The sequence below is a fragment of the Anser cygnoides genome, chromosome 2 (genome assembly GCF_040182565.1).
Source record: "Anser cygnoides isolate HZ-2024a breed goose chromosome 2, Taihu_goose_T2T_genome, whole genome shotgun sequence".
NCBI classification, from domain to species: Eukaryota; Metazoa; Chordata; class Aves; order Anseriformes; family Anatidae; genus Anser; species Anser cygnoides.
The window spans coordinates 22,669,653-22,696,654 of NC_089874.1; the positions used below are offsets into that span (position 1 = coordinate 22,669,653).

Sequence of the window (27,002 nt, forward strand, 5' to 3'; positions counted from 1 at the left end):
AACATGCTGCAAGCAGAGGGAAATGCCCGCACAAGCCTCAACTCTGCGGACAGGGCTGGCCACACGGAGCTTTGAGGGGACTGACTGCAGGGCAGATCTAAGGGGCTGTCCCAGCTGACAGCTTCTTCTCCCAGCTCCACTGGTGGATTGTCTGTGACAAATCCTCCTCAGACAGCCCGGTGAATGCGGTACAACCACCCCTCAGCTCCACGACGGAGCAACCGCCAGCGACAGCGTCGCCTCAGCGGAGCCCCTCAGCGGGGCAGCCGCGGCCGAGGCGCGCCGGGGCCGGCACCGCGGGGCTGAGGAGCCTCCACGGCCGCCGTGCGGTCCCGGGGCTTCCCCGCCACAGCCGCTCTCCCCCGGGGCCGCCGCCGCCGCCGGCCGCGGGGCCGCCAGGGGGCGCCGGAGCGCGGCTCGCTGCCCGCCGGCCGTGGCGGCGGAGGTGGAGGTGGCGGTGGGGTGAGCGGGGCCGAGCCTCCCCCGCCGGCCCCCCGCGGCACCGCGCAGCTGCGCTCGGCTGCGGGGCGCTGCGGCCGGGCTGGGCGAGCCGCGCAGCGAGGCGAGGATGCCGCGCCGCCGGCAGCCGCCGTGCCCGCTCCTCCTCATCCTCCTCCTCCTCCTCCTCGTCCTGTCAGCGCTGGCGGTGGCCTTCAACCTGGACGAGGAGAAGCTGACGGTGTACAGCGGGCCCCCCGGCAGCTACTTCGGCTACTCGGTGGACTTCTACATCCCCGACCCCGGCAGGTGAGTGCGGGGCCGGCGGCGGGGGGCGGCGGGGCAGGGAGCCCCCCGCGCCTCCCCCGCTGACCGGGCGCCGTGCTCCGCAGGGTCGGCGTCCTGGTGGGAGCCCCCAAGGCCAACACATCGCAGCCGGACATCGTGCAGGGAGGAGCGGTGTACCACTGCGCCTGGCCCGCCGCACGCTGCCGGCAGATACCCTTCGACAACACGAGTAAGTGAAGCGGCTCGCCGCCGGGTCCCCTCCCTGCGCTCCTCCCAGCAGCGGCGAGGGAAAGGTGCTCCCGGCTGGGGGAACGCGGCGCCTTCGCTCGTTTATTTGGGTTGCCCAAGCCCTGCCTCGCCCGCTTCTCCCACTCCTGGAAATCGCAGGTTATTCTGTGCGGTTATGCTCCGTCGCGGTACCTCGCGAGGCACGCCTGTCTAGTTCCTCACACAGAGCAAGAACCTTGCTTTCCTCCCTCTTCCCTCCTCTCAGGACGGGAGGCTAGCTGCAGACAGATTTAGGCGCAGTGTGGATAGATCACATCCACTTCCAAAGTCCCAAGACAGATGGTTCTTATTTAATTAGGGAGAGCACACATTTTAAACAGTTCAGGCTGTTTATGCTTTCTGTTGTCTCTTTAAAGGTCTTGAAAACAATTTGAACCTAGTGTTTCCAGGGACATTAAAACCGATCGGTTTAATTCAGGCGAACTTTGACAGTTTAGCCATTAAACAAAAGTTATGGTTCTTTCGGTTATATTAGATCTTAGCTTTTATGTCGTATTTAAATACAAACACAATACACTTCAGTCTTGGGCTAGGAGCACAAATTGACTTAGAAGAGCTTACTTTAGTGTAGCAAGTAAGTGCAGTTCTTCCCCCCGTCCAGCCCCAGCCACCCTCCCACTATGACTGTGTTGGTGTTTACAGCCTCCTCCATTCGGGACTCCCATCATCCCGTGTCTGAACAGGCTAGGAGCTCCTGCGCCAGGAGCCTGCAAAGCAGTACTGTATGTGCCTGTGGCTACTTGGGCATGGGAAGTGATGTAGAGCATATAGTTACATATGAATGGGAATGTATGGGCATGGTATGCATACAATATTTTTATTGTAATGTGACTTCGTGAGCTAGCACACTAATAAACCTAGCTGAGCAAATATTCTTCTATTTCTATCTTACAATTAGATAATTCGTGTACCAGTAGTAGAATATGTTACCTACACAAATTACTTTTAGGTTTGAAGAGAAAACTTTCAGACCAAATGAAAATTCCTTTGCATTTTAAAGGGGCGTTTTGAAAAATGAATGAAAACCTAGTGATGAAACCTAGAACGGCATCTGGCTTTCCTGTGGGAAACTTCAGAAAAGTTCACTGCAGAGGCTTAGGACAACTCCATATGCTGTAGGCACAGACTTCCATTTGCGGGTACTACGCTTTGAATAAAGGCACAACCACAGGCTGTTGACTAAGTACATCAAAAAGGCTTTGGACTGTGCCACATGACTGTTCAGAGAGGACAGAGAGCTTGGCATCTCCAAAGTGGTGTTCTTTCAGTCTGAGGCATTTTGTATCTCCTCTGGATAGATGCCTGAGTTGCAGACATTGAAGTTAAGCAAGAAGCCCGTTGTATGAACATAAATGCACGGTACTTGGAGGTGGGACTGCAGTACAGACATGTTTGGAAGTGTTACCACTGGCTTTCCAGTTCAGGTACCAAGGGCAGTTCAGGTGTCATTTCACACAATTTGGTGCTGGCCAGCTGCCCTCATAGACAAGGACCCCAGGAAGGTTTGCATAGCTGGTACCAATGCCCATTCTTCACTGCCAGCAACATAAGGGCTATCTCTAATATGCCTTAGATATTCACTTTACTGAAGAAGAGATGTGTATTTCATGTCAGTTTTGTCTCTCCAAAATACTTCACTTACTGGAGCAATTTTTCCATCTTTTCCACATTTCCCCCAGAGCATTCCATGTGAACTCTATCCTAGATGATGCTATTTTAAAGAGCCTGTTACTCACAGTTCCCGTCGAAGCCTTTGACCACTGTATGCCAAGTGAAAGTTAGCTGGTCCTTTTTAAATATTAGGGGTATTTTCAGATTACGGCTCTTCCTTGGACTGGCACCTTGTACTCACTATGTGTTCTCCCTCCAGCATCACTGAGAATTGGGAGTAATACTCCCATTTTCTATTTTAATTTCCATTTTTGTATCCATTCTGAGAAACAAAAAAGTGAGTCTAGGTTGTCAAATATCATACAGGAAGTTGATGATGGACCTGCAAACTGACTGGATTTTTTTGTCTTCCTCCAGTGCCTTAACCAGAAAATAATCCTTTCTCCCAAAGCAGAAACACCCAGGAACTGTCAGAAGACTGGAAATTCAGCTCTAAGAGCTTCAAAATTAAATTATTAAAACAAACAAACAAACAACAACAACAAAAAACCTGCTCAATCAGTAACAGTATTTTTAAATTAACATCAGAAGCTAAAATTGAGGGTAACTAGAAAGAAAGGAAGAGAATAATGTAGCAGTTAAAAGGGAGTGTGACCCAACAAATAGATAAAGAATTTATTAAATCAGTATTGTTCAGCCCGAAGGGTCCAATGAAGAACTTCTGAAAAGTTTGTTAAAGAAAAGCAGATTCACGCATACTACAACCCAAGTTAGAGACATGAAATCTCTGCAGGTCACAGAAACCGTGGAATTTCTACTGTAACCTAAAAATTCAAGTCATCAACAAATTCAGTTGGTTGATTGAAAAACACCGACTTAACTGCATATGAGCATGAAGGCTTTTGATATGCCTTCCATTTTTGAGGGCTGGGTACACAAAAGTAGTTCAGGTATGTTGTGTTCAATGCGAGTTATGCTCTCCCGTTGAGGGAACATACTGTGCACTTGGATGTTATTTGGACTTTTACTGCCAACAACAGCCATCATAGTTCAGAAACAGAGAAGGTTCACTGTGTAAATTAGGACAATTTTACCAAAAAAAGCGCATAGTAGTCTTTTTGATTGCAAGACTGGAATTATCTCACAAGCAGGGTGTCTCTGCTGCCCTGTGCAGGTGCTGTAGTGTGCAGTCATCGCAAATCATCCTGTAACGTCGTAGTGCCTCAGTTTTGCTGGTGGAAATAAGTCTGTAAGTGGGTACCTAGTTGGTGAGACTCATGTGTAGTTGTACAGGTTATTGCACTGTTTCCAGAAAGAAAATAGACCTAATTTCAAGGTTGCCTTCATTTGCAAATGCTTTGATATTATTTGTCTTAACACTATTAATATCTCATTCCTGTGAAAATAATGATGTCATTGAGTACATTGCTTTGTACTAATGCATTGTTTCCCGTTATTTTACTGATTCCAAGACAGTGTTCCAAGACAGACACCTCAGCGAAAAGCTTAACCTTGGTTAGGTTAATATTAGGATGGTAAGTGCTGAGATAGTCTATGGAGGGCCAAAGTTCATCCTGTTTTGTTGATGATTTTTTTTCCCTCTGTTATCATTACCTTCCTATTTTAAAAACAACTAAAGGTTTAGTTTAAAGAAAGCTGTTCTGTATCCTCCATGCCATAAAGTCCTGAAGGGAGAATAGAGATGTGAAGCCTAACTGGACCTGCCACCCTAACACTGGTGCAAGACAACTGCAGGTGTTCCACAGAGGATCGGAGATAGGACACTGCACAGGCAGCACTGGCAAGGTGCAGCTCACCTCCCCTCCACCACGCTCAGAACTAAACTCTGTCCTTTGTCTCCTGTAAGCCTTAAATTACAGAAGACAAACCCCTATGGCTTCTGAAGTTCTCTTGCTCCTTTTTGTTTTTCTTCAGGAACTAAGACTGCATGAGGAAATAGGAATTGTGTTGGTTGCTAACATATACCTAACCGGAACACACAATATTCGGTCAATTCCCTGTGAAAGATAGGCAAACACTTTAACAATGTGTCATTACTTCTGAGTGCCATGTCCTGGCTGTCAAACACAAACTAGGTTCCTTACTACTAGAGGTGATACTCAAGGCTGCTCCTGAACTCTCTGTGGCCCAGCCTGTAGTTAGGATGTACAAGCTGGTCTGAGTGCTATGCGCTGCTGCTGAACTTGTGTTAATGTGGCAGTGTGTGTGGGCTAAGCTGCTCTGATGAGAAGATGGCTTACTTAGAGTTAGCAGAGGGGTAGGAGTATCTGCAGCTCGTTCCTACAAGTCATAGCAGAGAAGCTGTGGATGCCCCGTCCCTGGAAGGGTTCCAGGCCAGGCTGGATGGGGCTTTGAGCAACCTGGTCTGGTGGGAGGTGTCCCTGCCCATGGCAGGGGGGTTGGAAGTAGATGAGCTTTAAGGTCCCTTCCAACCCAAGCCATCCTATGATGCCACCTAACTGACGTTGTTCTACTGAGACTTCTCCCAGATTGTCACTAATCTCTCATGTCACCCATCGTTGCTCCAGAGCAGTCAACCCAGACATTTCCAATGCACTGAGGTTACTTACCTGCAAACTATGTGTATAATTAGCCCTCCTGATGAAATAAATTGAGGAGGGAAGGAGGATGACATTTTGACATATGTTGGGAATTGATTCCGCCCAGCCATATGTAAGTCACGTAACAGGACATTCCCATTTGGGTGGACCAGTGATATGGCCTGCAGCCAAGAAGGGGATTTAGCAGTAACTCTCCGTGTTTCCTGCTGGTGATGCAGTGCTGACTCTGCAGTCCCTTGTTTGCACATCTTCAAAGCTCCCTAAATCTAGGTACTGGAGCCAAGACTGAGAGGAAGCTGAAAGCACTGTCCTTCAGAGCACAACTGGTGCTTTAACCGACCTTGTTGCAGCAGGGAAGTGAGATAAAGTATAATGGAAGGGCTTTTAGTATCCCCTTACTCCAGGAGATACGGACTGAAGGGCAGAGACTCTTCTCCCTTGTTTCCCTGCTCTGTGAGGCTGTCCTATCGCATTGCACTGTCAGGATGCGATACTCTTTGAAACGTAACGGGAGAACAGGGGAACAAGTGTTGGCATTATCGTAGAGAGATGTGATCTGAATTTCCTCTTTCCTACACAAAGCCAACTTCTCCTTTTCAGTTTCTCCATTATGAAATGAGGTTTACAATGAGTTTTTCTGCTTTAGCACTGAGGTAAAATTACCAAGTCCTTGCGTTTAAACTGGATGCTTTTCCTTTTGGCTGCCAGAAGAGGTAGCAGGAGAGCAATATGAAATCTTTCTCCCCTCTTTATTAACTGGGGAACTTCTCTCTCAAGGCATCTTGCAGCCAGAAGCAAACTTAAATGCCCCCTGAAGTACTCTGTTGTGTTTGAGATCTGTTAATAAGCTAATACTTTGTATTTCAGAAACTAATTATAATAGTTATTTTTAATTGTAGTGTTAATTGTAGTGTAGTTTTTAATTGTTACAAACTGTAACAAGTTCTGATGCTAATTAATGTTAAATTAGCTCTGAAGGGCAGAATTTTAAATGCTTGCCCTAGGTTTCCAGGACTCACTGGAGTCGCCTTTGCTATCAGTCACCTTCACCAGTTTTAGTAAAAATAGGTTATGTTTTTTAAGCTAGCTGGAGAGAATTTGAACGGGCTCTGAAGAGGAACAGGTGAGGGGGAATATAGGTCAGACCTGGCCAAGCATGCAGTTGATAAAAAACATGAGCTAATTTGGCCGGCAGTTGAGCTGATTGTAACAGAACCCAGGTATACTGTATAAGGGAAGGATGTCTTGTGGGACTCGAGAGATTCAGTTACATGAAAAAATCGTTAGCTGCAAAGATGCTAAGATTCTGGGGAAAACTTAGAATCTTGTTATAAAGCAGAATTTGCATCTCAAGAGAAAATGCTGAGGGAGAACTTTGTTGTACTTTGAAATGTTGACACATTTCAGTCACTATGCCAGTAAGACCTTATCTGGAGCCTCATGGTTCACTTGTGGCACTCTGGTTTATAATAGACCCTTGTGGGTTTCTTTTATAAATCTCAGCATTATCTAAAGAAAGGAAAAAAATACCCTTAGCTGTGTTAGTTCAAGCCCCGAGGTCTTAATTTGTTTTTGATCAGATAGTACTTAGGCAAAAAATCCTGTTGGGTTTGATGATGCTTTTTTTTTCTTAATTCATGGAATTTAAGTCCAAATAAAGCTCTCTAGATATGATCTATTAAATTAAAATAACTCATATGAATAGAATCTAAGGCACAATAAAATAAAAAAAAACAACATAGGAATTAAATATATGTTTATAGAGTCAGATAAATATAAAAATAGAGGCAACTCTTCTCGTCATGCATGGGTTTTGCATGTCCTTACTGTCTCAAATACTATGGAGTTTTTTTTTTTTTACAGCATTAACGTTGAATGCAACTGCTTGGCTTGGTTCCCTGGATCATGGTTAGCCTTGTATTTGTGTTCTGACTCTCTGCTGAAGACCTAGTATCAGTGGCCCTGTGGAAGCTATTGGCTTACCTTCGGTTAATAATGGGTGGTATCATTTGAATCTTTTATGGTGGTGATACCAAAAATAATCACTCTGCCATGGTGGTAGGGCTGACAAGACCACCTCTTACCTCACTTCTAGAGTATGGGGCCAGTACAAACCCTTCCCTCTCTCTCTTCCCTCCTATAAGCCATGACCTTACCAGTGCAGCAGGGCTGATCTCCAAGTTAAAGCAGGTTGCTTGGAGCTTTGCACGTGTAGCCAAGTTCTGAATTTACCCAAGGGTGGAGATGTCACAGCCTCTCTGGAGAAACTGTTGCAGTGCCTAATCACTCTCATTGTGAAGGGTATTTAATTTATATTTAATCAGAAATTCCCTTGCTGCAACAAATATCTGTTGCCTCTTTTCCTTTTGCAGTGTACCTCAAGTGGGAGTTTGGCTCTCTCTTCTCTCTGCCTATTGAGCGCGCTGACTGAAGTGCAAACAGATGATAGAGATCCTCCTTTGCTTTCTCTTCTTCAGGCCAAGCAACTGCAAGTCTTGTACTGGTGTCTCAAAACTGTACTGTAGCATTCTAGGTGTTGCCCCATGTGAGGGGGATATTCACTTTTCTTGGCCTATAAATATTTATAGAAATATAAATGTTTGGTTTGTTTATGTATTTAGATTCACGTTATAGAAATATGCATAGGCTGAGATGATTATTCGGCTCCACTCTGTGTATATGTAATTAGGTATGAATATATATGTAATAACTATATTACGTTTTATATTTTCCCTATACATTTGTTTATACACATGGATATGCATAAATACATAAATATATCAAAACAGGTATTTAAAAGGGATTTGCCATCCTGGATGTAGTCTGATTAGACACAGGTTAGTGGGCATAGTGTAACTGAGCCTGCTACAGGTGCCTGATGAATGGCCATGTATGTTTATCCATTCCAGCACATACAGGCAAACGCACGCACACAGAGCCAGTGAAGACAGTACTTAACAAAGTTCATGATGAGTGAGAACTGACCTGAAAGAGTTGCAGGTGCATTATATAGCTGGATTTGCTACTTTGATTAGAAGCATTGTTTTCCTGTATTGTTTGTTTAAAGTATTTTGCTTTTATTCGAGTATTTTCAAATTCTAGTAGATAATTAATTTTTTACTTCTAGTTTTCAAGAACTGGATGAGCCACAATGAGCCATTATCAGTATCTGCAAATATTTTTATGCAGATCCTAATTAACAACAAAAAATAAATACTTATAAGGGTGATGTTTGATTCATGCCTGTTAAAGAATTTATAATGTACTCATTCAGTGCCTGAGAGGAGACCAAGCCCTGTAGTGCCAAATTTAGTTTAATATGTGCAAATGATGGGTTGGCATTTACACTTTTTCCAGGTTCAGGCTTTAATTTCCTAAAACCAAATCTCTGTGCTGTTGTTCTTTTGCATTGCTGTTGCACTTTCCTGTCTGGACTCATTTTTTTCTACTTGTCCAGGTACTGTTTTGGTGATTTCAGGGGCCTCTTTCCCTTTAGTAGCCCCTAGGTAGCTCAAGTCTATAGCAGTGGCTGAAGGAACGCTGATCTTGAGAACCACGTTTCACCATCTCCAGCACTACTTCTGAAGCTGGCTTGTGGGGTAGTACCAATGCACAGGAGTTTTGGCTCCTGCAGCAGAAAATGAGATGATTTGGGGCTGCTAACATGCACCTATATTTAGATACAGACATCTCTCTGCCCTTTGCATACTCTTGCTTGTCTGGGCCTTAGCCTGCAATACAGTCCTAGCCAGTACAATTACGAGTGACTCCAGGGCTGAGGTTCAAGCCAAATTTGCGAGTGATCCAGACTGTTGACCATCTGGAAGAGCTCCTGGGCTGGCCCTGAAGCAATCCAGCTGGGACTGAGGCGCTCGCCAGGCCTCTCAGCGGGCAGGCCCAGGCGTTGTGTGCCCGGCCCAGCTGCTGCCTTCCAGCCTTGCTCTCCTCGCACAAGCGTCACGTATCGTGATACAAGATAGCCTGGACTCCTTCCTAAAAGGGGCCAGGCATGTTCCTCCAGAAGAGAAGATGACATTTGTATGCAACCTGAATTCGAGCCAAGTTTTTGCTGCTCACAGAAGTATAGCTTAGCCTGAGGGCAAAGCAGACGAGACATAGCCTGTGGGCCTCAGAACCCCATAAATAACACAAGGAGAGATATTTTGCTGTCTTATTAAGGGTGTTGTCAGGATACAGACATCTTTTGAAACACTTAGCGCAGTTTTGAGGGATTTACCAAAGACAGAAATAACTTCATTGTTTTTTGAGAACCGGAGTGGGATTTATCTGACTAAACAAGTACGTTTTATGTTAGCCTGCTCTCAGCTGGTCCTCCTTGGCTGTCTATAGTCAGTTTAAAAAAATGAAAGGTACTTTTAGGCCATGGTTCTTCTGACCTTCTCAGGTCCTTGCTTTAGGATAAGAACTGTGCAGTAGATCATGCCCTCTGTTGTAAGTGACTGACTAGCTCAGGAGGGGGCATTTATAGGATCTTCGTTTGGAGGCTTGCTGTGTAATTGAGTGCAGTCAGTGCACAGTAATGACGGTCCGTATGTATTCACACAAGTTAATTGTGTTTATAGCTTCATTTTGATAAAGTTATAGGGGAAGCAGTTGCTGTTTTACAGCAATCTGAAACACTGGCTGGTTGTTACATACTAAAGGCTAAACTGTATTGCAAAGCACAAGCTCAGAAAGTTGGCAGATGATGACAGCTCCAGCAAGGGTCCTGAATAAACGTGATTTGAGAATTTCTGTCAAAAAACACTTAGCCAGGGAAAAATAAAAAGCTATTTACTAATTTGTGTGTGTGTGATGTTTTACTAATCAATTTATAATGAAAATCCCATGCCACATGATAAAGGATTCATACTACACCATATGCCACTAAGGGGGACTACAGTTCTCGCAGATACTGCTAAATTCAGCTATGGTTTTCATAAATCCTGCAAACACTTGTCCTAGTTTTGAAACCTAACATCATCTCAAATTTTAGTATACTTTGCCAGTAGACAAGTGAGCTGTTTTGATTAAAAATGTAAGCTCTTTTTAAGTTAGAAAACTGATTGGGAGCCTCCTCAGAGCCAGGCTAGCATTGTCTTCTGTAAGCCAACCATGGCTGATTTTCAAGTTTCAAAAGCTTTGTTTCTATCAAGACCTAATCTGTGGACATTGATCATCTTCAGATCTGCTGAAGCATTAAAACAAATAAATAAATTAAATAGAGGTTTCTTTATGTTTGAAATGGTCTGTCTTCACTGGAAAAAATAATCAAAAGTGGGGTTGCCAACAAGTAGGTAGTTGGCAGCTGCCATAATGCAGTGTCAAAGTCACCGTCTCCCACACTCTTAAAGTTTATGCCTAATTTAAATAAATGTATTTCAAAAGTGAAAGTTTCTAGAATTTTAAATTATTATTTCTGAATTTTGAAGATCTAAATATTCCTGAAATTTATCTCGCTCTTATGAGTGCTCTGAGCATAGATTTCTGTATTAGCTTCAGCACAGCACAACAACAAATACTTGTATGAAGGAAGCTTTCTCAGAGGCTTTTCAGACTTTCACAGGTTTGTTCTTTTTCAACTTTCTTCTATGCTTATTAGAAAAATACAAAGGTAGGGTCCCCTTTTTCTCCAAATTTAAAGCATTTGTCTTTCTGTTTGTGTCTGTAACATTTATGAGATGACCACCGGCTGAGGTAACCAGTGATCCAACATCCTAGAAAAGGATTCAGATATCTCCTCTATGCCTATTGGGGAAATTCCAGGAAGTATTGACTTTTTACAGGTGACAATTATACCAGCTGCATTTTTCCTCAGTTTAAAATAAAAAAGCATATATATCCATAATATTTAATGTGAGATTCCTTTTTTTTTTCCTACGTTCCAAGGTAGACAGTATATGTTTTTATTTTCACTTAGAGTGAATAAAAAGAATTGATTCTTGTGCAATCCCTCTTGATAGGAACCAGAAACAAGCATAAGGGAATGCAGATACAAGGGGAAAGGAGTAATGCCCTGCTTATGTATAAATTGAGAAGTTCATTAGGAGTGACTGGTAAGGGAAGAACATAGCTCACGAACATATGGGAAATCAGTTTACTTCAGAGAACTAAGGGTGAAAGGAAGGGATGTCTGTTTTTTATTAAAACCTGAAATGCATTATAATTGGCCTGAGTCTTTGCCCAGATGGCTTCTCTTATGCTGACATCTGCAAGAGTGTATATAAAGCAACATTAAGAAGCTGTCTCTTTTGACAATGTGTACACATGTAATTCTGTTAAAAACGAAGTCCTTTGCTATCAGTAGGGTTGGGCCCTGAATATTCATGCTGAGAAATTTCACATTTGACAAAAACTAATTATAGAACGTGGTCTTTTTATTTATTTATTTATTTTCAACATGGAAAGTTTCTGCCACTTATGAGAAAAGTTTTTAGGGATTTTTGCTTATTTTTGTAGATTCCTGTGTGTTCACCATAATCTCCAGGTCATGTGCTGGGATTTTTGTTTGTTTGGTGATTTTTTGTTGTTGTTTTTGTTTGTTTGGTTGGTTGGTTTTTTTTGCGTGTGTATGTAACACAGAGTTTCACCTTCCTTTTTATTTCTGAAATTTAAGTGTAATTATTTTGAATTGTCAACTGATAGGATGATGACAGTGGATATGATGTAATTAATATACCCATTGGTCTGTTTACTCGTATCTGTAATTCACCGGGTAATACTTTTTAAAATAAGCTGTCAACATACTTCTTCTTTCTTCGTCAGACAACAGGAAAATTAAGGTCAACGGCACCAGGGAACCAATTGAGTTTAAGACAAATCAGTGGTTTGGGGCAACGGTCAAAGCTCATAAAGAAAAAGTTGTGGTAAGTCTTACGCACTTGGTATTAATTTGGAGATAATGTTTATCTTTTCTCAAATGTGTATCTTTAATAGCTGTCTGTGTATAGATTACATAAGCAAGTCTGTGATTACTCATAGAGTTTAAAACAGATGATGTATGTAGCTTGTAAAAAATCAGTGCGTAAAATCAAGTTGAACTGATCACTTGAAGATGATCCTGCTGCCATGTCAAAATAGCGGAATGCCATATTGGTTATGGAAGCAAACAATATTTTTCTTTAAACAAATAACGGACTTTTTTGAGACACACAGTAACTGTAATAGCTATATGCTTAAAAATACTTTGTATTATGAAGGTTTATGAGGGATGATAAATGTAAAATGTAATGGAAGCCAAGAATCTGTGTTGAAGATCAATTAATAAGAGAAAGCACTGACCTATTTTGTCACATTTACATTGTTTCAAACAGCTATGTCACAGGGTAGAACAGCCACAAAAAAGTCGCAATAAAAAAGCTCCAAGTCATGACTGCTGTTAAAGTGCAACATCTGTGTTCCGGTTTTGCAGAGCATTTTCTCTGTATTGGTTGAAGACCAATGGTCCTCACGGTGCAAGTAGTTTTATTGCTTAGTAAGGTAGTGGTGATGTTGCTTACATGCAGACACTTTATATTTACAATTTACGCACTTTAGTTTGCATTGGAAATACTACTGAAACAATTTTGATATGAATAAATAGTTTGGTGATACCTTATTATTTTTACAATTACAAAGCAATAACTTGTGTCCTGGTATTTGTTTAAAACTTCCAGTTATTACTTAAGAAATAGTCATAAGGGAAGCATCAAAAGGAAGTGCTTTCACTTAAATTGTATGCCTTGTGGTTAACCTAGAGAGGGATTTTGACACGGAACATGTAATGAATAAAACATCACTTACTCTGTTATAGAGTTAGCATATACTGTGTCAGTGTTATCACAGCTCTCAAATCTCATATGCATTGCCTTCATGTACCACTCTTTTGTACGTGCACTTTCTATTTAAATGTTAATTACACAAAGAAAGTATTTGTCACTTTTCTGAATTGTCAATGATTTTTAAATCTTAGAAGTAGCTGAAGATTTTTCCTTTTGTTTACTCTACTAAAAATAATTCACAAACTGTAATAGAATACTACTTTATCACCATTTGCTGAATCTTAATCAAATGAACTGAAAACGTCATCACAGAGTGATGTGTGGTATCTGTACTAACCAAACATTGTCTCCTTTCTCATATATCTCCTCAGGCTTTCTGAAACACAGATATAGTCAACACTTTTCAGGCAAAAACTTGGTCAGCAATGCTAGAAAATTTTCTTTTTTTTTTTTTTAAGGTTTGTAGACTGAAAGGAAAGAAAGGGAAAATGTCAACAAACTGTCAAATTTTTTTTAAACTACAAATCTAATTGTAAACTGCATGAGGTCGACATTTATGATATGTATAATTCTTGTTTCAATCCACTTTGCTCAATGCTATAGAATGTACCTCAATTCACCCTCACAGGGCATGTATTCCTCATTGCTGCAGTCTGGTTTTGCTCTCTGATATATCTCAGTCTGCAAGGTCTTCTAGGCAGGGGCATGTCTTAGGGTCCCTGGTCCTAAACTGGTGTTGCAGAAGCTCTGACTTTACTGGTAAGCTCTGAATAGCACAGGGGCTTGTCCAACTGGAACTGATTGCAGAACTAAGGCCAATAGAGTAATGTGAATAACAACGCCTTGCCAGGGGGAGATGGGTTTCTGATTGCAAAAGTGAAACAGGGCAGGATGCAGATGGAGAATTTGGTTGTATCTTACAGGGGAAAGGTTGTAGGGAGAAGGTAATATCTCTGCCCCACCACCCCCATCAACTGAAAAGTTTTAGGGCACAGGAGACCCTGAAGAGTGACTTGCATACCTGACAGCTTATCTTTTTGGTTTTATAATTATTTATTTTAAAAAAGATTCTCTCTCCCTACATAACTTAAATATATTTTATCCTTAGACTTTCATGTTTGTAACATCACTACCAGAACACAGAAGATGAAATACTAGTCTACTAGCCAAAAGTTATTCAACAAAAAAATTGTTCATTGAGGGTCTGTCAAATGCATTATAACCATATTGCCTCTGTAAAGGTTTGGACCAGGGGTTCATAAGACAGCAGACAATCTGATGCAGTGATAGGCAGTGTGGCAGAACACCCTGACAAATCTTCGATTCAGTAGAGGAAAATCATATCAGTTCTGCTGCAGTGGCCTTTATCTTAAGACACATCAGGACAGAAGTAGGGGTGTCCTCAGCCTAATACACGTAATGTACAGCTTAAAACTACGGGATTGGGTCCTGTGCAGTGAGCAAGCATATTACTTGTGAAGCAGGCTTAGGAGGTATTTGTAACGTACGCTTAAATGTGAGTTGTAGTCCCTGTTAGATTTCACCTGCTAAGGGCTATAAGGGAAGGATGAGACTGTTTTTCAGGTTATAATTTCATTATAAGAAGCAGTAGTTCTGCATTTCATTCTATCAATATGTTATGATAATTGTTACGTGAATGATACAACACCAGAGAGGATCCTTGTAAACTGTTTATTAAAAACTACATTTGTCAGGTACAGGAGTTTATGAAAGGTACGTGTGACATGGTTTCTGTTTTGATAGGCTTGTGCTCCCTTATATCATTGGAGGACGCTTAAAGATAGCCCTGAGAAGGACCCAGTTGGCACCTGCTATGTAGCAATTCAGAACTTCAGTGCCTATGCTGAATATTCACCCTGTCGCAACAGTAAGTATTAATAGAAACTAATTTGTTTTGGAGGAATTGATGTTTCACTCAATGTTTTCATCCTTTCAGTTTTTGCACAGTCTTGGTTGAATTAAAATTACTGTATGTTATTATCACACTGGATGAGGGTTTAAAGAAAAATCAACATTGAATTGTATGCCTGCAATTGGATGCTTAATTGTATAATTAAAAGAGAAGAAATTAAGTAAATCAAGCTCATGCAGTTACAGTGATGTGATATAATTGGTTCGCTTTAAATGGCTTTAAAATGTAACAAACAGACCTAGATAAGAACCAGACAGCATTTTAAACCAATTACTCATGTTCATGCTGAGTATAAATCGCTCGTCACAGGATCACCATCAAAAGACCAGACCCCACACAGAAACACACAAGCCTGTATCGCCATTCGTGCCAACGTCACCCACAGTGACTGACTCACTTAGGAAGGACTTCCAACGTGGAAGAAAGCCACATGCATTAGCACTGTTGTTCCTCACTCTGCTGTTCTGATGATGTGTGCCTTCACTCCACTGTGGTAGCAATCTCTGGGCCTTCTTGGGGAATAGGAAAAAGCAGTGCATGCATATTTAGAACCAAGCTGTTACCTAGAAGTCTGCAGAAAATGCCACACATCAGATTAAATCAGATGTTCATCCTGTTCAGCATCCTATGTCTAGGTGTATGTAATGATTGCTAATACTCTCATTACCTCAATGCTCCAAATTATTAAAATCAATATGAGGTATCTGGTGATTTTACTGAGCTTTGGACTGGGCTAGGCATACTGCAGTTTCTGCACTCACAGATCAGAGAATTATTCATTCAGTTACTTTCCTAAAGGTAATGTCTGTATGATAGCAAATATGATAGGCTTGCCTATCCCTTCCTTTGGAAACTCCCAAAGTAGAGTAATGATGTTGTTCGGTTTAGTAAGGTGGTTTGCTCTTTCAAGTTGTGTGTGCCAGCCAGTGCACGAGAAGTCTGCACATAGCCCCTTATCACAATACCCATTGAACAGATAACCTGCTATTGCAGCCAGCATTCTTAACCACGTGCACATGGGCTAATTTCGAATCGCACCTTCTGACTGTTCCTCTTCTGGAAACTGTGCTCCTACCATCAAGTTTCTCGTGGATTATTTTGCCAAAAAGTACCAGGCATTTTACAGGAAAAGTAGACACACACTTTGCATAATTAAAAGGTCTCTTTCCTTCTACAGTCAGCATTATATTGTGTAGCTGGATTTTCCTGACATCTGACAGATGCTTGATAATACAGCCCAGTAATGCTTTCCACAGTCTACCAGAAAATCTGTACACATAAAGCAGCAGAAAAAGCGCTAAACTGAGTTGTGCTACCAAGTGTTTCTTCATTGTCTAATCCTTATCCCTGGGTGGACAGATATGGAAAGAAGCTGAATTTGTAAAAGAAACGGTGCCCACAGGATCTGCTTCATGTAATTCTGATGTCTCACTGGAGTTTTGCCAAAAGCTGATGCCATTTCAGGAGAGAGTTGAAGTAGTCATTGCTCTGTTTCCTGATCCTACAGACTTCCAGCATGCCAGTGCTCATAGGGAACCCCTAAAATACATGCCAGCACACTTTGTACAATTATGTAAGAATTTGGAGACTAGAAATAAAAATGAACAGAAACAGGGAGGATGTTTTTGCATGTGCATCCAAAATTATATTTCACAAGTCCCAATTGAACAAATGTGTGTCAATTAAAGGGGTGACCCTTGTGAAGAACAAGTGTCCCTTTCCCATGCAGTAGCGCAGATAATCAGGATGCTGTTTGAACATTGACCCATGCTGACTCATCAACTATGTCAGCATTTCTTGAGAATGGCTTAGTAAACACTTAATTCTGTGTTTATGGCAGAGCAGGCTGTGGTGACCATTCTAGGATTCCTTGTTGTGTTGTTTACTTTTGTATCTGCAGACAAATTCAAACTGAATCCTTAGTAGTTGTAACAAGGGTCCTTCCTGGGCAATGAGAGGATGAAGACCCTAGTAACTGGTCCTATTTTCCAAAACCTTCACAAGGAGGCTGCATGTTCAGTGTCCTGTAGAAGGCCTTGATTTGCTCTGCCTCTTTAAAACAAACAAACAAACAAACAAAACAAAACAAAAAACTCCTTCTTTCTACGTAATTTGATAGTTTTGCATTTACAGCCTTACAGCTCCATGGGGTGTGTACACTGTCTTCTGCATGCCCCCATGAAATCAATAAAATGCTTCTCCTTTCATAATTGCAGGCAATGCAGATCCTGAAGGACAAGGCTTTTGTCAAGCAGGTTTCAGCTTAGATTTTTACAAGGTGAGAGATTGTGCTTCTGAAATACTTTGACCAAATATATTTATATGGCAAGTTTTGCAAAGTTGTTGCAAGTTCTTTCCTCCTTTGCAAGCTTCAAACTTTCTGGTTTCATTAATAAAAGAAATATCACTATCAGTAGCTGTTAGCAGCACTCAGATTTGTCTCTCCTCCATCTATCTTAATAGATAATTAAGCAAAAACTGTATGTGCTTCTCTCTCAGTGTTCCACACACACATTGCTTTCCAGAGACCTGACTTTCAGGAAATAATGGGCAGGCACCTGCTGTCTTCTAGAAGTCAAAATAGATTGTATAAGGATGCTTTTGGAGCCAGACCAATGATTGAGACTGTTCTCCTGTGGAGGTGATAGAGGAAATGCTGAAGGGAAATAGCTAGTTGTTCTTACATGCCAAGAGAGTCACTAAAAATACTGTGGGCCAAAGAATATACTTTGCAGCTATTGTTATTATCTTCGCCAGTATTACAGCACTAGGAGCCCACGTCTTTCACATCATTGGAATTGTTTTCAGTGTTGTGTAGCAACAATTGTTATTCACACTATTAATAGGCAAGTAGTAAAAACTTCATTGTAGAATGTACACAGCTGTATTTCTCTGTAAAGCATTACTGTTGCTTCATTGAATGTGAAGGACCTCTTTTATGCTGACTTTGTTTTCTTACAAATAATCAGCAATTTTTAGAATGCTGTGTTAGTTCTGAAAAAGAAAATAGGCTTTCATTCAAACGAAGATGCATAGGATGATCTTAACTTTATTTAACTGTGGATTTTCCTAAACATCCATGTACCTACATCCTTTGCTTGAACAGGACTGTTCTCCCTTATCATTGTTCTGATATTCTTTTGGTCATTTAAATTGTTTTTCCCATGCATGCTTCATTTTGTTGTGTTCTTTTGTTGTGTAATTTTATTCAATTCTGCTTTTTGTAGAATGGAGACCTGATAGTAGGCGGGCCTGGTAGTTTTTATTGGCAAGGTATGTTCATCTGGCTGGTTAACTTGATCTAAGAAGTGAAGCATAAAGTATTGTGGAAAACGTTCTAGATTTCCAGTGTTTTCTCAGTTTAAGATAACCAGTCTCTGGTCTATTTTCAAAAAGTCTAAACAACAGAGGAATTGTTTAGAAGCCACTGAGCATAAAAACAAGTCAGAGAAAATTCAGACTGTAGGTTATATAGAAAGTGAGACAAACAGAAATAACTATTTTTATCTTGGCAGTTTAGCACATTTGTTGTTTAATAAGCTGTTTTCCTAAAAATACTTATATTTTTAAAATAGCTAATATTTGTATAGTAAATGTAATATTTTCAAAGTTTTGTCGCTATTTGTTTCTGAACACCACCTTTTATTGCTATCTACACATATTTTTAGGATATATGTGGCATCACTGCAGTTTCTCAGATGTAGTTTCTCATGTAGATGAAACCTGAAGTAGTTTTGGTAAAGGAGAAAAAGGGTATTTTTGCTCTAACTGTTTTTGACATTTGTGATGTAGCTGATTCCTAGACTCTGCCTACCAACTTGGCTCTTGTCAGCCTCACTGATGTGTGTTTTTTCATAGCCATTAAAAAGGAAGATCTGATTGATTATACTGGTAGGGGATGCATGGCTTTGAATTTTCCATTAAGAAATTACTTCCATTTGTCTATTACATTTAAATTCTACAGCTGCAAAAGGTAGCTGTTCTGAAGAAGCTGAGCCTGAAAATGCTTGATTTTAGTTTGATTCAGCACTGTGAAATGTATATGGAGTTGTTTTTTGTGATTTTTCAATGCAGAATCAATGCCTTGATGTATTTATTTACATGTACTTGTGAGATTTTCAGGGTAATGATGAAGAAAGATTGAGAGAAGATGCCTAATCTTTGCATTCGTGCTATGTTATCCTTTGAAGCTCTGTTTTGATGTTCTGCTAGCTCTATTTTGTGGCTGTCCTTTGTGTCCCTTTCATTTATGAAGCTGTTTGAATTCAGGTCAGGTAATCACTGCAAGCATTGCGGATATCATTGCAAATTATTCCTTCAAAGATATTCTGAGGAAACTGGCACGAGAGAAGCAAACAGGAGTGGCACCGCCCACGTATGATGACAATTACATGGGTAAGCTAAGCTCTTTTTCAGTTAGCAATATGTCCTAAAAGCAAGGGGCTTATATAAATGAGAAAACAAGCCCTAAATTACTAATGTCCCAATTGTGAGATGATTCAAACACATTATGCCTTAAGTAGAACAACAAATCAGTAGTTTGCTTGTGACTTCAGTGGGATGAAGAACATTCTTCAAGTTATGCACAACAACAGGTTTTGAAAGTTGAGATCTTAAATGGCTGATTAGGATTCTTATTATTTGATCTTAAACAAATAACCACAAATACAAAGTTTTCCTATTTATATTTTCTTTCACGCCAAGATAATGGTTTAAAGTAATTAAAGACTATTTCAGGTTTTAATCAATAAAATTCACTTCTGCAGTATTTCATACAGGACTACATAAATACCCAATTTATTCTCACTGCAATTGCTTGCTTGAGTTGTCTTTTAAGTAATTTAAGACCGTTTGAGTATGTTATGTAATAAAAAAGGGCTCTTTGTACCTTTTATTTTCACTAAGAATTTGCATAATGTTCACACATCTCTGTATGCAAGACAATTTTTGCCTCACATTTTTATAGAAAAAATGCAGTGGAATTAGAAGGCAAAGATGCATCCTTTCATCTCTGCCCCTAGATTTGAAATTGCGGTCACTGATACAATCCTGAAGTCTTTACTCTGTCAATATCAATTATCTCACTGGCTTACAAAAGCCTGAGGAGGTAGTCAACTACATCTTTGGAAATCTATCTTCCATATAGAACTAAAACAGGATTCTCACACAATGCAGGACAGTAATGAAGACCTAAATTGTGTCAATAGCTGTTAGGGCAAACTACTGTAGTACCTCCCATTTTTTTCAGAGAAAGTATTAAGTATTAATGCTTTGGCAGCTCATCTGGGGAGAAGAAGGCTAGATCTGTTGTTATTCTTTGAGACCTACAGTTAATTAAGTCATAATAATGTGATAATTTTCCCATTTTTCCCCACACAGTTTTAGAATACTAATTTTAGAAAATTTACATTCTGGTGATTAGATGAGCCAACAAATCTGATTGTCCTTCCACATTTTTGGAAAGAAATGGTTTAACTTTTTTTTGCTTGTGATTTATTTTTAAACAGGATACTCAGTGGCTGCTGGGGAATTTACTGGAGATTCTGAACAAGGTAAGAAGCCATATACTTGAATCGAAACCACATGGCTGTGCACCTATTAAATTCCTCTATTTGGGTCTGTACACAGGTACATACCTTTTATGCACCTGAAACACTGGTGAAACTTAACCTATCTGTGCTCAATATTCTTAGAGGCAAATATTTCCTTAGAAGGTGTAGCATGCCAGAGCAGAATTTAAGTAACTTAAACATCTGAATCTGTTATTGTGGTGTCCTCCTGCTTGTGCATCTGTTCTGCAGAGCTGTAACAACATCATAGGTGGAGTCAGCTAAGCTCACTGAATTTAGCCAGTTCGGCGATGAGTAGTAACGAGTGGAACCAACTGTGCAATCCTCTACAGTTCTGTGGCCTGTACTCAAGTTACTCAGCAGCATAGAGGCTGCTGGAGCTCAGCACCTGGCTGGACAGATGCAACCTAGTTTAGAAATTTCTGTATGTTGAAACATACAGTTAGCTGTAAAAAACACTGTGATCCCTGATGTTTCATACCTTAAGAGCTATATATTTTGTGTAAGGCTGACAGTCAGAAAGTATTGCATAAAGAGGAGATTTCTTGAATATGAATAGCTCCATGGTCCAAACTCACAAGTCAATAGAGACCTGGTACATTTCTACAAATGAAGCCAGCTCCCCAGAACTGCTGCTGCTTAATCCCTGTAAAGTTTGGAGTTTTCCTGTCCTGTGCCACTCTGGAGTCAAAAAGAAAAAAAGACACAATTTTGAGTGCGATATTAAAAAAAAAAAAAAAAAAAGAGGGGAAAAAAAAAGAAAAAAAGAGATGTGCTTCTGATAGTGGAAGGCTGCAGCCACTATATGGTTGGCACAAAGAATTGCATCATTGGCTGACCTCACAGTCCTTTGTTACTATTTTCATCTCCTCTTGGCCAGACACATTCAACCATAGGGGAGTATATAAACCCAAAGAGGAATAGGTGAATGTTAGGTCAGTCAAGGAAGATGTCTGAGGTGCTCTGGTACATGAAGCTCTTTCTGCTGTCTTCTGATGTGGGTATCCTAATGAGGGAAGGTTTAGACAGTATGACTGCCGGCTGTGGCTTTGGTCTTTTTTTTTTCTTCTCACTAGTTGTTTAAGATTTGTTCTCTGAGTGGAATCATGTACAAGAGAGCAGCTAGGTCCAGTGTTTTGTGTTCTAGTTCAATGAATTCCCTCTATGCCACTCACAAAAACTTGGCTTGTAATGCTTTTAGATAGCTAGCGTGTGCACAACTTGTCAAACACTCCCATGGCATCAAGTCAAATAACAGATGGGAGAAAATGTTGTGCAGCCAGAAAGAAAAGGGGAGTTTGTAATGACAATCATATTTACCTTCTGTATGATAGTGTGTGTTGCCACAGCTAATTCTTGTTTGATCAATCCACAGCTGTTAGATAACAAGTTGAATCAGAGTAACAGCTTTATTGTACTGTTCTATGCTAAGTAGGTGGAAAGAGATCTCTGGCTAGGTGTGGAGTGTATTCAACAGTTCAGATGTAGTATTTCAAGCAACTAGATGCAGTGGATGAAAGTTAAAATCTTATGAATGAATGCCTTGTGATTTGCAGGTGTTTCTGATACAGATAAAAATTCAAAATCATAAAGATAATGATGTAACAAGGAAGATATAAGTGGCATGGGATGCATGTTGCATGAACTGCTCAGACAGCATAACCCGTTCACTGCCAATCATTTATCTTTCAGAGCTGGTTGCTGGAGTCCCGAGAGGAGCACAGAACTTTGGCTATGTACGTACTGGACTCACATTTTATCCTCTTTATAGTGAGAATGATGTTAGACCATTTGGAGTGTTAAAGGCTATATTATATTTTCTGTCTCTTTGAACTTTCTAATCAAATAAAACTGCCACTGGCTTTTACACTCAGGCTTGCCTGATTGGGTTGAAATGCCTTACTGGCATCAGCTTTGAATATTAAGCTCTTACTCCATTTTGAAGTCTGTTTTCAACAGCCGATTACCAGCATGCTTTGAGTATGAGTAGTATCCCAGTACCCACAGGTATTAGACCCTGGCCTAAGTTTACCCATAGGCTGGGGTATTTCATGTGCAACTTTCTGTCCACTGTGGAGAGAAGTCCAAGTTCTGGTTATTCATACACGGTGTTTATTTTCAGTGTTCTTTTTAAGGACATAGACTGACTACCAGATGAAAGGAGGTACAGTACACAGTTAGAAACTGAGCGAAGGGTGATGTGTGAATACACAGCTTTTCTCTTTTAGGAAGAAAAAAAAAAAAAGAGTTTCAGGTGTTTCTGATTGGGAATCAGAAAGATCCCAGCTACAGACACACTCTCTAGTTTTGTGGACCCAAAACTCCTTGTGTCTTTGTCTTTGACTCCTTGTGTCCCTGTCATTTTTCAGAGGAAAGGTGTGTATTTATGTATATATATGTGTATAGATGTAAATGTATGTATATATGTTATATGCTTATTATATTTTTTATATATATACATGTATGTGTATATGTGTGTATATATATCTTTTTGCTTAAAATTTCTCTTTTCGTGCTTAATGATGTAGCTGCTGATTATCTGATAGGCTGTGATTTGCAGCTGTTCACATTGTCTGGTAAGGAAGGAAACAATTTTTTTCCCAGTTTCTTCATGGGGGAGTTGAACTCGTAAAATTGTAGTGATTTATCCAAGATAACACAGGAAAACTGTGGTGCAACAGAAAAGAATTGATGTGTTTTCTTGACCACCTTGGACCATCCTTCAGTGTTTCAAGTTGGTTTGCAGCGATGCTATGCTGTATCATCTTTGTCTGTGCTTGAAACTTCCCATATCTTTCTGTTATCAGGTCTCAATCATTAATTCTTCTGACTTGACCTTCATCCAGAACTTCACTGGTGAACAGGTAATGTCAAGCAACTATGTGATGAAGTATTATATATCAAGAGGATATAATTTCATCAATGTAGTTTCAAAAATACGTAAAATATTTTTACCTTTTAGAACTAATAACCATAGAAACAAAGAGGTTTATCAGTAAAAACTTCTTAAAAATTGATATATGATATGAAAGCCTATTTGTTGTTTTTTATTTCCAGATGGCGTCTTATTTTGGGTACACTGTTGCAGTATCTGATGTTAACAATGATGGGTAGGTTACCAAATATATTCAGCTCCACTGAACATCCATAGAAGCAATGCCTGATATTTATTAATAAACACAGTTTTTCAGGTGCTTCATGCCTCAAAATGCTTCTTTTGGCTTCTCTGCTTTTCTGATTTTTCACTTAGGTTTTTCTTTATGCAATTACAGTGGCATAAATATTTTCAGGCCTAGTTTGGGTGAGTTTATCTTCCTGAATATTTATTCAAAGCAGCATGGCAGAGTGGGAATGTCTAAAGTCTTAGGAAACAAATCCAAGTAGAGGTACAGTGAATAAAAAGTGCACGCTGCTGTCGGGAAGAGATAGATGCAAGGCAAAAGTTCATTCTTCTATTCTTAAAAGCAGGTAAGTCTTTTCACACGTAGACCGTTCAGAACCTCACTTCTCAGTTTTTAGAGCTTTTCAGTATCATTGGTTCCTCTTTGCAGTGCCTGCTGGCTGGTCATCCTTTTTCATCATCTAGAGGTCCAAAAAGTGTCAGTGACCCATACTTGTTATGACAGCCATTGTGCTTGTCTGAGGGAGAATGCTGCTCATTAACTGCCAGGGTTATGCTTAATGACACTGACCCCATTCAACAAAATGCTTGCTAACTTTGATCTTATGCAAAATCTGATTAAATGCTTTAGAAAATCAGGACTTCAGTAAGCAAATATTGATACTAACTTTTTAGAAAGGAATTAAAGATTAGTGAGGCTCAGAACCTGGTAAGCCTGCATGAAGGTGAGCCAGGATTATATTTAGAGCTGTTCATACTCTTTCCTCTTGGAACATCTCAGCTTTTTCTACGCCATGTTCTTGTCATTATTTCTTATTAGTGGTGTAAACATAGTGCATTAAATACTTTCTCTGGGGTAAATCATTACTTCCCATCAGGAACTAGTGAACCCTTAAAGTTAGGGATATAAGAAATGAGAAGAGGAACAAGGTAATCAAATGTTACTGTAGTTCCAAAACTAAAATGGAGTGAATAAAGGCTTCAGCAGTTCCTGTGATATCTTTATACTAGTCAAGTCGCTCCAAGGTTCTGAGGTCAGATTTTGTCATAATACTTTAGCTTTCTAAAACTCCTATTTTTTCTGATACACTGAGTCAGGATTAGTTTAGTGTTACTGTAAGGTGTTACTAACATGAAAGGATGGAGAAATATTGATCTTAGTTACAATAGGCACTTATTAGACTTTCAGGGAACTTATTAGTTAACTTCTCATTGAACCAAACTATTTCGTAGACAGGTTATTTCCTGTGAATCATAGGGTTACTTGGCAGGTCTCATATTTTCTGTGTACCTCTAAGACCACAGTTTATGTCAATAATATAATCAAAATGCTGTTGAGGCCTGTGTGGTCTCCCAGTCTATATCTTAAAAGAAATCTAATGACTTTCTCTGAGATCCAAACATCCCACAGAAAACAAAACACAAAAAGCTCTACTTGATAAACATGTCTGATTATATATAGTCCATCATTGCTGGTTTGCACATATAGTCAATGGAAATATTTATCTGAAAGGAAAAGTAAAACTGGAGGGAAAGAAAACAAAAGCAAAAGGGAAATGTCCACTTCAAATTCACTTTTTTTTTGGGGGGGCAGCTAAAGACAAAGGAGGTAATGATGGACTTACCAGTAGCAGAAAGCTGATTAAGTCATATGCTGAAAATATTAATAAATATGATGAATTGCTCTAATAAGGCTGAAGATGTGGCTCTGAGGCTTATCCTAGGAAAACAGCTCTGTAGGCAGAACAGGGAAATTGAGGGTATTGTTTCAACTACCCTTTAGTTGCCCACTGCTAGTAATCAGAAATCTTCAGTGAAACTTAAATCAAGCTGTGCCATCAACTTACAGGCTGAATTCCTAGTGAAGAGAAAAAGAGAGAACACTTTCAATTTAGAGTAAAACGGTTCAATAAAAAATGTGGAATAAATTGTTTACTGGTCTTTTATTTGGCCTCTATCAAAGCTTCCCATAGTTATACTTTGACCTCTTGACACTTCCCATACTCCTGCTTTTTATTACAGGGCAGGGTAGAAAGCAACCGCATCCAGTCTCAGCAGGTGATCAGCTTGTGCTTTTAGGGAAGCAATATCGGCTAGTAACATTTCTGTGCTGGAACAAACATAAATATACTGATCCGTGTTAACTGCACCACCATAGTGCAGTGACAAAATAAATCTAATGGTGCAGTTCAAAATGCTGCACACTGAACTGCCCTTTTTGATTTAATATTGCTGTTAAGGGACATTTGCTTTGCTTTTGTTGCCCTTTAAAAGACAGGACGTGAGCCTGAATTTGGCTCACAACTCCACTTCTGTAAATATAAACTCCTACAACTAAAAGCCAATTGAAATGTCCTCCTTCACCAATAAAAATAAATAATTCCAATCACATGATACTTACAACCAAACAAGTGACAAGTGACTCATCTTGAGTGCTACGTATATTTAGAACCTGTAAAGGTCCTAAAACACTGACTGTAAAGCATGGTGAGCAATAATTGATTTCTTATTACCCGCTTGGTGAGAAACTAGAGTAAGAAAATGAGGATAACAGAAGGCAAGGTAGCTGAAGAATCCTCTCTGTCTATTGTATGTTGCTATGACAGTGAAAGAAAAAAAAAAGTCCGTCTTACAGAGGACTTGCTGAAGCAGCTTATCTTGACCTGAGCTTGGGCACTAAGAAAGAAGAGGGAAAAGCAAGAGGGTGAGAAGTTTGGTATGGGTGGGACGTGCCAAGAGCTGGAGGGAAGGCCAACTCAGTGCTCTGGGAGCTCCGGGTAGCTCTGCTACCCACAACAAGTTTAGAGGTAGGTCAGTCTAATTTAGATGAATGCCTTCCTCCCACCTTTACCTCTTAGCCATCTTAGCTGCTGGGTTCTGATCCTGCTCCCTGGACTATTCATGCTTTTTATACAGTCATTGCCATTTCTTTTAAGAATGTAAAAAAAAAACCAAAACATCCTAGAAAAATAACCCAGGACTTTGTTCTGAGATGCAATAATCCCTACATGACAGACTCTAGCTCCTGTCTGTTTGCTTTCCATCTCATCTGGTGACTCTTGTATTCTGCATTGGGCTTCTGCTTAGGGAATTTTTGGCCATGGTGGACAATGGACAGTCTGCCTCTCTCTCCAATTTAGGCACTTGGAATATTACTGTATGGCCCACAGTTTCAAAGGTATCTACTTATTTTACATTGATGTCACTGGGAGCTTACTGGCTCTGAATCTTTTGGTTCCCTACCACTTCTAAAATATCTTCCATTAGCCTTACAGTCCCTCATTTGTAAAATTTTAATTGGAGCCAGGCTCATCTTTTACCTCATGGTTTACACAGCGCATAACACCATGGGGTCACTTTATCAGTGGGAACTTGTGGACTGCAATGTAATAAAATTACAGATGATAATGC

General features: G+C 40.2%; 1 protein-coding gene across 3 annotated transcripts in view; it reads left to right on the top strand.

Moving 5' to 3' along the window:
- Positions 1-367: 367 nt before the first annotated feature.
- ITGA8 (integrin subunit alpha 8) overlaps positions 368-27,002 on the top strand; it is a 110,860-nt gene continuing 84,225 nt past the window's right edge. Inside the window, exons 1-12 of one of the 3 annotated variants that reach the window (XR_007162541.2) lie at positions 368-747; positions 831-955; positions 11,171-11,263; positions 11,973-12,073; positions 14,732-14,855; positions 17,117-17,178; positions 18,128-18,173; positions 19,170-19,295; positions 20,408-20,452; positions 22,163-22,206; positions 23,278-23,334; positions 23,528-23,580. Coding sequence is in view for 2 of the 3 variants with exons in the window: in XM_048061719.2 (XP_047917676.2) it covers positions 569-747; positions 831-955; positions 11,171-11,263; positions 11,973-12,073; positions 14,732-14,855; positions 17,117-17,178; positions 18,128-18,173; positions 19,170-19,295; positions 20,408-20,452; positions 22,163-22,206; positions 23,278-23,334; positions 23,528-23,580 (1,055 nt within the window). In the remaining variant the exon portion in view is untranslated. The remainder of the gene's footprint in view (positions 748-830; positions 956-11,170; positions 11,264-11,972; positions 12,074-14,731; positions 14,856-17,116; positions 17,179-18,127; positions 18,174-19,169; positions 19,296-20,407; positions 20,453-22,162; positions 22,207-23,277; positions 23,335-23,527; positions 23,581-27,002) is intronic. The other 2 variants (XM_048061719.2, XM_048061720.2) reach the window with 2 other exon arrangements.